At 37.0% G+C, this 12,109-nt stretch overlaps 1 protein-coding gene across 1 annotated transcript in view; it reads left to right on the forward strand.

Moving 5' to 3' along the window:
- The window catches only part of FHIT (fragile histidine triad diadenosine triphosphatase), a 1,518,095-nt gene that overhangs the window by 171,052 nt on the left and 1,334,934 nt on the right, over window positions 1-12,109 (forward strand). Inside the window, exon 4 of the mRNA XM_063630834.1 lies at window positions 2,939-3,104. Within this exon, the coding sequence (XP_063486904.1) occupies window positions 3,075-3,104 (30 nt within the window). The 5' untranslated portion in view covers window positions 2,939-3,074. The remainder of the gene's footprint in view (window positions 1-2,938; window positions 3,105-12,109) is intronic.

Genomic DNA, 12,109 nt, shown 5'->3' on the forward strand with positions numbered 1-12,109 from the left:
AGAAAGTTGATATGCTCAAAATTGGTCCTTAGGACCACTGACCTTAGCACTCTCCCTCTGTGAGGGTACAATTTAGGAGTAACTTTTGTTGGCAGAATTGTGGCAGGATCTTTGTGCCTATGTCACACAATCAATTAGACACTTTGCAAAGTAGAGACGTTATTATTATTACAAGCAGATGGTGAAATGTTACTCCATCCTTCTGTGCCTGCTGTAACTTCCTTGCACAGCATCATTTAGGGTGTTTCTTTGCAAATTGCAGTTTGTTTGAGAAAGATTTAAAGCCCTGAGGGTTTGATGAAAAGCTCTTGGTTATGAGTGCGTCTACTTTGTCTGTCAGTAGCAAAAAGGGCAGCTGTGATTAATACTGACTTTGCCCTGCAAGTCAGGTAGAGTGCAGATGAGGTCCTTGTTTCTTCACTACTATTCTGGGGTAAGAGAAACTTGGAAGATCATCTCCCTGTGGCCTCTGGAAGAAGGTTAAGTGAGCACTGAGCCAGGAATGCAGGCATTTCTTGTAATGAGCTTCTCTGTAGAACAAGATAGTGAATCCATTACCCAGAATTCTAGAGGGCTGCTTCCAGAAGAAAGGTATTCAGGCCAGGCTCTCTGCCTTGCAGGAGTGATACCCTGAAGAGAGGGGACAGGTGTCATGAGCACAGTAAATGTGGTGGCAGCGAAAAAGCAGGATGGCAGTGAGGGCATCCTAGGTGGCGATAGGTTAGAATGAGAGATAGGGAAAGATGAATTTTTTTTTTAAAGCAGATGCTTTGAGGTTGGGGCAATGGATGGGTGAGGAAGAATTTTAGGCTGTGCTGCTGCGCAATGCACTGGCAAATGCCTACAGAGTCATTCTTTGTGGGTATGTTGTTGGGCAGATGCAAGTCTCGAGGCAACCCTGCTTCATTTGGGTTACCTGTGCATAAAATCCTGTTTGCACAGGTTCTGGGAGGAATGAAGGAGATTGAAAAGGCCCTTGAGGAATCTGTATCTTATATATAGGTGAGACAGGCTTAGAATTGTTCCATAGTAATGCACAGTCAAGCACAACATCATGTTTATGGAAATCCCAGAGGGGGTCCCGGGGAATGTGTCAGAGGAGAAAGTTTGAATGAGGCTTTCTTGTATAAAAAGAGGTTTTGTGACGAGATTCACAGCTACTTCTGTCCACTTTTCAACATTGTATAGATATTATTATACATGGCATGTCTCAGAATTAGTGGATCCTCTGGGGGAAGTAGTAGTAAATGGATAGAATAATTGATGAATCCCTGCCATTTTTCTGATAGTGTGTGCCATATGTAGTTAGAGAAGGCAAAAACCTTCACCACCATCTGAATGTAATAGTCTTTGCCAATACTTTCATTGCAGTATCTCATTCTTAGTCCTCACATACAGTAGTCTCCCCTTATTCATGCTTTTGCTTTCTGTGGTTTCAGTTAAGCATGGTCAACTGTGGTCCAAAAATATTAACTATAAAATTCCAGAAATAAACAATGTATGAATTTTAAATTGCACACCGTCCTAAGTAGCATGATGGAATCTCATGCTGTCTCGCTCCGTTGTGAGGAGGTTAATCATCCCTTTGTCCAGCATATGCACTGTAGATGCTCCCTGTCCATTCATCACTTAATCATTATCTCAGTTATCAGATCGGCTGTCATGGTATAATGGTGCTTGTGTTCAAGGAACCCTTGTTTTACTTAATAATGGCCCCAGCACAAGAGTAGTAATGCTGGCATAGTGTTATAATTGCTCTATTTTATCATTAGCTATCATTGTCAATATTTACTCTGCCTAATTTATAAATTAAACTTTTTCATGGGTATGCATGTGTAGGAGAAACATAGTACTATGCTTGGTTTCAGGCATCCACTGGGGATCTGGAAGCATCTGTCCTGTGGATAACCAGGGACTTCTATACTATGTGTTGAGTACTGTGCTGAATACCATATGGGAATTGTCTAATTTTATTGCTCTAAGATTCTTCTTAGGTGGATATTATGAGCACTCCACCTTTGCATGTGAGACTCCAAGAAGTTATTGTTCTGTCACTTATCCAAGGTTGCATAGACAGTAAGTGGCAGAGGCAGAATTCAAACTCCCAGATCTGAGTTTGTAACCATTTCCAAATACTGTCTCCTTCACATTAGAATGATATCTTCAGAAACTCTACTGCATCCTGGTTATTACTTTGTATTGAAAACTGTATACCTCTAACCCAGTGATGCTTCACCATTTTTGGACCCCACTTCAGAGAAAAAGACACACACACACACATACACACACACACACACACACACACTCGGTTGCATTCATACGTGTATATATGTGCATATGTGTAATTTTTTCTTTTTAATTTCAGAGGTTTTAAGGATCCCAAGTTGAGGACACCTAACCTACAGGGAAAACTCATTTGAACTTGGAGTCTAGTTGTTGTTTACTTCCTTATGAGGGCACTAATTCTTGCTGATATTAACAAACCCTTTCAAGTATTTCTAGTGTAGCAGAGTCAAACTTCAAACCTGGCTGTTGGTCTAATATATAACAAGACTAGTAACCATTCATTTATTGTGTGTACCTAACTATTAGGGTTGACAGTGGATATACACACTGGTGAAGTCCTACTGGTTATACGCAGTGGGCATCTGTAATGATTTGGTCAGGGGTGAATATCATGCCTGCTAACAACTTTTTGAGGTAGATGATGTTACATATTATGCCCATTGTTCAAATGAGAATCCTCAGGCTCAGAGCACTTCCTCAATAGCTTACCTGTGGCAGATGCCTGTCAATCTAATTTCAAATCTGCTCTGATCTACTCTCCTATCCTGGCTTTGAATGTACCTTTCCTTCTAAACCTGTTACAGGTTCTGCATTATATCACATTGCTTTCTGTTTCTCAATCTCTTTCTGTTTCTCAACCTTGTCATTATAGGCATTTTGGCTTGGATAATTCTGTTGTGGGGGCTTGTCATCTGTATTGTAAGATGCTTCCCTATAAGCAGCATGCCTGGCCTCTACCCACTGGATGCCAGAAGCACCCTCTACCCTCCAGGTTTTGACAACCACAGATGTCTCCAGACCTTGCCAAATGTCCTCTGGTGAGCAAAATCACTCCCTGTTGAGAACTACTGCTTTCTTGCTCTTTGTATGCTCTCTCGGTCTCTCTCTCTCTCTCTGTCTCTCTCCATACATAGAATTATAAACGTTTATCATTGCGTGCTCACTGTTTGCCAGAAAAAGTGTCAAGACCCTTCCATGCATTATATCAAGTCCTCAAAACATCCCGCCACGTTATTTACTTCATTTACAGATGAGGCGAGACCTGGGTATTTTGGCAGATTAATAAGTTGCTTAGAGTCACACAGCTGCTAAGGGTGGACCACACTGGGATTTGTCTTAGCTCTGTGTGCCCTCAGGGCCCTGGGCTTTATGAGAAATGTTTTCACTGAGCTACAGAGTTGTTTAGGGCTTCAAATTAATCAGACTCTGTATATTTTCATTGTTTGGGATTTGTTCAGCTAGTAAGCTGGAAGAAAATTTTAATGAAATTGTAGGTCATGTATTTCTTTATTATTTATTTTTATTATTCTTACATTCTTGCTTTTATTGTCAGTCCCTTCTCACTGAAACATCATCATCCACAAAAAAATTATCAAAACAAAATGTTGCCTTTGACCCTAATTTATGAGCATAAATATCATCTTATTGAACTTAAAACATGAAAGAGATTTCTTTATAAGAGAACAAACTATTTCTCTAAATCATCTTCAGATAACTTTTTCAATGGGTGCTTTATGTGCTTCTTAATAGCACAGATTACTACTAAATAACATGAACATAAAGGCAATAAATTTTCTGGAAATTCTAATAGGGAAGTTTTTTAACAAAATAATTTATTGTCAGCAAGCAGTATATGTATATATATATATATATTTTTTTTTTTTTTCTTTTCTTTTTAAGGGACATGTATACTTTAGAGATCTGGGGCCTTTTTGCTTTTCTCAAATTGAGTTTTAACAACAACTTCAAAATTAAAAACATGTATTAAAAGAGTAATTACCAAATAGAAAGGATGATAGAGAAGAGGGTGCAGACTTAATTGAGCTTGACGTAGTAGGTTGTTGGGATGTAATGGTGTAAGAATAATAATTCTTGGTATTTGTACCTGCTCAGTATCTGTACTCCTCTTCTTTGAGTTATAAATTGGATCTTTCCCTTGGGGAATAGCCTTCTCCACCAAACACAGTATTATTGGAGCTGTCAAACACCTTGCCTTCCCCAGGCCAAGCAGTGGTCATGTGACCAAGGCAGTGCCCAAGTCCCAAACCCCACCCCCTACCCCCACCCCACCACTCTTTTTTTCATGGATTCTGAATCTTGAGTACATTGACCCAAGGGTGGAAAATGGTTGTTGCTGATTCTTCCTGATGATAGTAGCCTGAAGAACTAACTGACCATGAGTTCCTGGAAGCCTGACTCCTGTTGCTTCTTCTTTTTTTTTTTTTAGACGAGGTCTCACTCTGTTGTCCAGGCTGGAGCACAGTGGCATGATCATAAGTCACTGTAGCCTCAACCTCCCAGACTCAAACAATTCTCCCATCTCAACCTCTCTAGTAACTGGGACTACAGCTGGGTGCCACTATGCCCGGCTAAATTTTTGTAGAGACTGGGTTTTGCCATGGTGTCCAGGCTGGTCTCAAACTCCTGGGCTCAAGTGATCCCTCTGCCTCGGCCTCCTAAAGTGCTGAGATTACAGGTGTGAGCCACTGCCCCCAGCCTCCTGTTGGTTCTAAGCTTCATTTAGTTTTACTTTGATTTTTAGGCACTATTCTGTATACTTGCAGTAAATCTCTTTTCTATTTTGCTAACGTTAGGCAGGATGATCTGCGTTGCTTGACCCCAAAGAACCTTAACTAAAACGTTGATTTGATGTTGATAGTCGTGATGAGGAGGAGGAGTAGGAGAAGGACAACAGTAGTAACAGCAGCTGACATAGATTGATTATCTAACTTAATCTTATGAGGTAGATATTGATATATGCTCCCATTTTACAGATGAAGAAGACTTAGGAAGGTTACGTGTCTTGCCTTCTTAGATTACATAAGAGGCAAATCCAGGATTGGAATCCAAGTATGTTTTGAGAGCCCAAACTCCTAATTGCTTCACTGATTGGCATTTAGGGAGGATGTGCCCAAAGCATACATTCATGTTAGGTCTATTTTTTACTTAATACGTTATTTTTTTATCGCAAGAGTGGGACCATTTCTCTTCCCTGTGTTCCTTGATACAAAATCAGCTGCAAAATGTTAAGTGCATATTTTTTTCTTGTCTTTATGTGGTAAATTAGAGTAATTATTGTTAGTTAAGGGATGTGAACGAGATGTCTTTATCAGCCACGAAGTTAAATGGAGTTTCTGTTTTTAAACCACAGAAGATAATGCTGTCTTGACAGATTGTGAGTGACAGAAAGAAAAGTGTTTCCAGCAGGATCCAAATGGAGATGTTGCAGGAGAAAGCATAAACAGCAGAATCAGAAAGCTCTGGGGGTTTTGTATGGAGTGATGTCATCAATTTTTACTCTTTTGGTGCCTGACAATAAAATAACTTGGTACCTTCACATTTTTCCTATTGATTTTAACAAGAGTGACAAAAAAGGGGAAAAACCTTATTTTTGTTTATCTTTAGACAGTCCTTAGATATAATTCTAAACATATATCATCCCTTTCCCTCTTGTGATTGTTGATGCCTCTATCTATTCGTTCATATCCCTCTCTCTTTATCTCTACACACACACATTCACAGCCACACATGCACATATACTTTTTCTCCCAAACACACCCACCCAGTAAAACTGACACCCACTGGGAGACCCATGGCATTTGGAATTTGGCTCATTGACTCTGTGGTGAATTTGGATAAACATCTCTAAAGCAAAGCTCTCTCTTTTTTCATGTAATACAAATCCCTGTGAGACTAGAAATCCGTTCAAATTCTATATCATTTCAGACCATCCCTACAAAGGCAGAAGCCTAGGGGAAAATCCTCTTGGGAGGTGCTCCACTCCTTGCACACACAGTTGAAATATGGATAAAATGAACAACAAAAGCAACTTTCATAACAATCCTTGGTCATAAACATGGGTTCTTGGAATTTTGAAAATGTCATAAGAATCACCTATTCAAAAGATTCTCAGACTTTGAGACTAGTACAATTTCCCCCCTAAAACGAAGGGCTGACTTTACTTTGTCACCTTGAAGTTTTGCCCCAAAAAAGGGCATGAATGAAAAAAACTATCATTCACTATTTTAGGGGGCTATTTTGTTACTAAAAGAATGAAAGGCATAATCTTGGAATTAAAATAATTAAATATATATTTAGCTTTATAAAAACCTCTTTGTTTTTGGCATTTCACCATGAGTGAATGAAAACTTCATCATGTATTGGCATGCGCTTGTTGATTGGCTTTTAGGAACCACTGATTTAGATCAATCTTATCTGATGCTTGCTTCTCTAAAGATTTCTGCCAAGGGAATATTCCATTTATACTTGAATACCTCTAGATAAGTGGAACTCATTATTTATAAAAACAGTCTATTCTGTCTTTGGATAACACTGTTGAAAGATTTTTCTTATGTCAAATTGAAATCTCTCTTCTTGTAGTTTCTACTCCTTGGTTATGGGGGGATAATATGGGGCTGAATAGAATAAAATTTAGTCATTTTACACACAATGAGTCTTTGAAATGACAATTGCTGTTCTAGTCCCCCTTTTCATCTCTCCTTGCCCCAGAGTTCAAGTCTTCTGTAAATAGGCTCAATCCCTTTAACTATTTCTTTTATGTGTTTCAAACAAATATTTACAATTATATTCAATTTTTTTTTTTACTGAAGTAAAGTATACATGCTACAACATGGATGAGCATTAAAAACATGCTGAGTAAAATAAGCCATACAAAAAAGGAAACCTATTATAAGATTCCATTTATATGAAATGCCCATAATGGGTAAATCCATAGAGATTGAAAGCAGATGAGTAGCTGCCAGGCACTGGAGGAAGGAGGAATTGGGGAATGTATGCTTAATGGGTATAGGATTTCCCTTGGAGGTGATGAAATGTTTTAGGCCTAGATACAGGTAGTTGTTCCACAACATTGTGAATGTATTTAATGCCACAAAACTGTACACTTAAAAGTGGTTAAAATAGTAAAATTTATGTTATGGATATCTTACCACAGTATGTACATATTGTGTATGTGTATATTGAACTGGGAATGGACCTGGTAGTCCGACACAAGAGCCTTCTCACCATGCTGTAACCCCACTTTGGATGCCCTATGCCAGTTTTCCAAATGTTGAATAAATTTCTTTCCCTGCTCAAAAAAAGTCTGAGTACCACTGGTTCAGTAAATATTCCCAGTAGGAGACACTGATGTAATAATAGGCTAAGGGAATATATACTGATGTCAGTAATTCCATGGGAATCATTTCTACCTCCATCCTAATCTTCTTTTTCTTCCTCTTTTGCTGATATTCGCCAATGTCCACGACTCTCAACCACTTCCCGCACTTGCAGTACTTCACAGATGACTACTCACTTCAGTTTTTTCCAGCGCAGCCATACTTGCAGTTTTCTTGGTTTCTTTTTGGTAGGTACAACAGGATAAGATAATGTTCAAGTAGAATGCATTCACTGTATTTTGTAGTTCTTTCCCAGCATTTTGGGTCACTAACAATTCATGTTAGAGAAGTAGAAAGGAATTGTGAAATCAAAGATAGTAGTCACATTTTGGATACCTGCATAATATGAAAATTTTCTTGGCATTGGTGAATATTAATATTTTTTACTCCCTCATGAGGTTCCTTTATTGGCTCCTATTGGAGCACAGTTTCCAATATATCTTCTCCCAGATTTTGATGACTTGCCCTGCAAAATTTTTTGAAGTTTACATCTATACTTTTAAGTTTCACAAAGGCTCTTTATCTTCATAGAAAGCAAGGGATTCAGCTTCGATTTGCAAAATTGGCTGTACAAGGTAGCATGTTGTTATTCTATTTAGAAGACTTGAAAGCAGACTCACTGATTCAATTATATTTAATTTGTAATTAACTCCCTCCCAAGCAGCTAATGGTGCATAACTTGGTCACTACTATTCTGGATGGGCAAACAGTAGAACAAAATGGCTTCTTTTAGAGAAAGCCCATCTTAGACAGAGTCCCTCCGATTATAGTAATACTTCTTGAGATGACCGTCCGGTTCTGAAACAAAACTCTTTTTCTGGGCACTGTCCCCTGATCCACAGAGGTGGTCTCCCAGCAGCTGAGACCATAATGTTTGACTTTTTAACTTGGGACAGAGATGACTGGTCTAGGGCTAGGTATCTGATTATGCCAATCAGATTCTCCTAAGAATTTTGAATTTTGAACTGAGAGCAAAAAGTAGTTATTAATGGTATTTTAGTCATTCAAACAGCAGTGCTCTAGAGGGAGGTCTGTAAGCTCCGGCCTCTCAGTTCTCTGGAGCTACCTTGATTTCCTTCTTCACAAACTTTGGGTTTTCATTCTTCTTTCAATTTTGTGAGATACTATAGTATTCTTTTCATTTTTCTTATTTTTGAGTAGACTTGCTAGGGCTGGCCTATATTTCTTGCCACCAAACTTACCTAGTACAGAAATCAAAGAAATGAAGTCTCTACCAAATCTACCAATGCAAGTGATAAAGGCTGTATCTACTTGGTGGAAATGAATTATAATACTTCATTTTGTATGTATGTGTGTGTACATCTGTGTGTGATTGATTGAATTAGTTAGCATTTTACCAGACGCTCCAGAGCCTTACTGTTTTTGTCATCATTATCATCATGAGCATCATTGCCAGTCATCACAATAGCTCTTGTTTATGGAACACTTTTTATGACTCAGCACTGTATTAAGCATTTTGCATACAAAGTAACATTTATTTTACAATTACAGCAATATTATCAAATGGATTCTATCATCATCCCCATTTTATAGTTTAGGAAGCTGAGGCTGAGAACCTTCCTGGAAGTTATACATCTGGAAAGTGATGTAGCAGTGATTTAGGTTTGTCACACTCCAGAGAAATATTACACTCTTAAGATCTGTATTATAATATACAAAGGTGGTCCCCAAAGATGTCATGTATTCTTAGTTTGTTGTTTTCCTTATGTTGGATGTGGAAGTGGGATAGAGATAACATTGTGGTTTTTGGAAAGTTCAAACTCTATTTCTGTTGGCTTAATTTCATTATTGTTTCTTTCATGTATAGAATATGGTTTGTGAGGAATCAGGCAGGAGAGACACAAGATTAGATAAAGTGTCTTGAGAAGGCCTCTTTGAAGAGGTGACATTGAAACTGAGACGGATTGACAAAAGTGAGGCAGGCATGTGAAGATCAGGGACAGGGTGTTCCAGGGAGAGGAAAGAACAAATGCAAAAGCACTGATTTGGGAATTAACCCAGTGGGGTTAGAAGAACAGAAAGTAGATACATATGGTGGGAGAGGAGTGAACAAGGGAGTGAGTGGTAGGAGATGATGGAGGGCAAGGCTGTGTCTGGATCACTAGAATCTTATAGGACATAGTACGGAATATGGAGTTTTTATAAGCACATTAGCAAATTCAAGGAGGAAGAATAATATGATTTAGCTTATATTATAAAAGATGAATTTCTGCTTCTGGTAATGATAGGGTAGCTAATAATCCACCAACAGAATAACTAGAAAAGCTAGGCAAAATAAAGAGAAGGTATGTGTTTGAAGGCATTGAAGGGCTACCAAGGCATCCAGGACTTGAGAGGTCAGAACCCTGGAGGGAGGAGGTGCATTGAAGTGACTTCAACATTCTCATTCTTTTTCTTTATGAAGCATTTGTTCATTTGTAAATGACAAAGACCTGAAAAGCTTAAAAACCCAATAGAAAACAGCAGCTAAAGAGATGGGGAAGAGATTTTGGAAGTCTCAAGAATGCAAAAATCCTAAACTAAGTAATAGCAGACTGAACAATATAGAAAAAGAATATATGTCATGACAAAGTTGTATTTATTATAGATATGAGTGGTAGGGTAATGTCCAAAAATCAAATGATGTAATAACAGAAAAGGAGAAAAGCCGTATGATAAACTTCAACATCTAATCCTGATAAGAACTTTTAACAAACTAGGACTATAAGTAAACATCCTTAATAAAGACTCTCTCTATATTTTTTTAAAAACTACAGGAAATATCATACTTAAGTGAAACATTGAGGGCCTTGCCTTAAGATTAGGTCTGAGAAAAGGGTGACTGTTCTCACCACTGCTGTTCAGCATTGTACTGGAAGTCCTGGTGAATGTAGAGAGACAGAAAAAAAAAAAGATATGAGCATTTGAAAGGAAACAATAAAATTATATTATTTGCAGAACATATAATTATGTAAATTTAACAAATGAATTTAGCAAGGATGCTAGTTAATATAGTCAGTATAAAACATCAATTGTATTTCTATGTACCAGAACAAAGAATTACAAAATGAAATTTTAAAAAGATACCATTTAAAATGAATCCAGCAACATATAAAAAAGATTATAAACTATGACCAAATTGTTTTTCCAAAGAAAGTGAGGTAGAACAATTGCATATCTTTATCCAAAAATTAGCCTGTACTATATACAAAGTTAACTTGGAATGGATTACAGACCAAAATATAAGCTTTAAAACTATAAAACTTCTAGATGAAAACATACAAGAAAGTTTTTATGACTTTGTATTAAATATTTATGACTTTATATTAAATATTTCTTAGATATAACACCAAAATCAAGATTCCCTAAAAGAAAAAAACACTGATAAATTGAACTTCATAAAATTTTAAAACGTGAGTTCTTTAAGGACGCTATGAAGAAAATAAAAAGACAAACCACAGAATGGGATGAGATATTTGCATATCATAGCTGATAAAGCATTTATATCAAGAATATGTAAAGAACTCTTATAAGTCAGTAATAAGAAAACAAACCAAAGCATATACATTAATGGCAAATAATCACATGAAAAATGCTCATCATCACTAGGAAAATGCAAATTTAAAGGAGAGTAATAGTATGAAACATTATTATATACCACATTGAAATACCAATTTATACCTACTAGGATGGCTAAAGTAAAAAAGGCAATAGAAAAGTGCTGGTGAAGATATGGAGAAATTGTAACCTTTAAATAATGCTAATAGGAATGTGAATGGTACAGCTACTTTGGAAAACAATTTGGCACTTTTTTAAAAGTTAAACATGTACTTACCATAAGACTTAGCAATTCCACTTCAAGGTCTTGAAATGAAAACTTGTAGAGAAATGAAATGTGTGTCTACATGTATAACAATGTTGTTTGTAATGGTCCCAACCTATTATAGAAGCAATCTAGGTATCTATCAATTGGTAAATGGGTAAGCAATAATTAGTATATTTATACAAGGGAATACTACTCAACATTGTAAAGGAATGAACTGCCCATACCTGAAATAACCTGGATATGCTTCAAAAGTATTATGTGAAGTGAAAGAATCCAGACACAAAAGAATCTATAGTGTATGGTTCAATTTTTAGAAAGGGCAAAACTGCAGAGATGGAAAGCAAATCAGTTGTTGCCTGGTGTGGGGAGTGGGGATTAACTGCAAAGGGCATGAGGTAACAGTTTGGATTGATAGAAGTGTTCTAAAACTATGTAGAGGTGATGGTTGTATAACTATATAAATGTATTCAAAACTCATCAAACTGTACATCTAAATAGATGAACCTTTCATGGTATGTAAATTTTACCTCAATAAATCTATTTAAAAAGTTACCACTTAAAATAGCTTGAAATCTTAAAAACATAGGAATATATCTAACAAAAGATGTATTAGACCTCTACAGAGAACGGTACAGAATGTTACTGAGAGAAATTAAAGATGACCTAATAAATGAAAGGACACAATATATCCATGAATTGGTGACTCAATAGCGTCAAGAGGTCCGTTCTCTCCAAATTGATCTCTAAATTTCATGCACTTCTAATCAAAACACCATTATGCAAAAGGCAAAGAATAGGCAAGATAATCTGAAGAGGAATC

The sequence above is a fragment of the Symphalangus syndactylus genome, chromosome 21, assembly GCF_028878055.3.
Source record: "Symphalangus syndactylus isolate Jambi chromosome 21, NHGRI_mSymSyn1-v2.1_pri, whole genome shotgun sequence".
NCBI lineage: Eukaryota > Metazoa > Chordata > Mammalia > Primates > Hylobatidae > Symphalangus > Symphalangus syndactylus.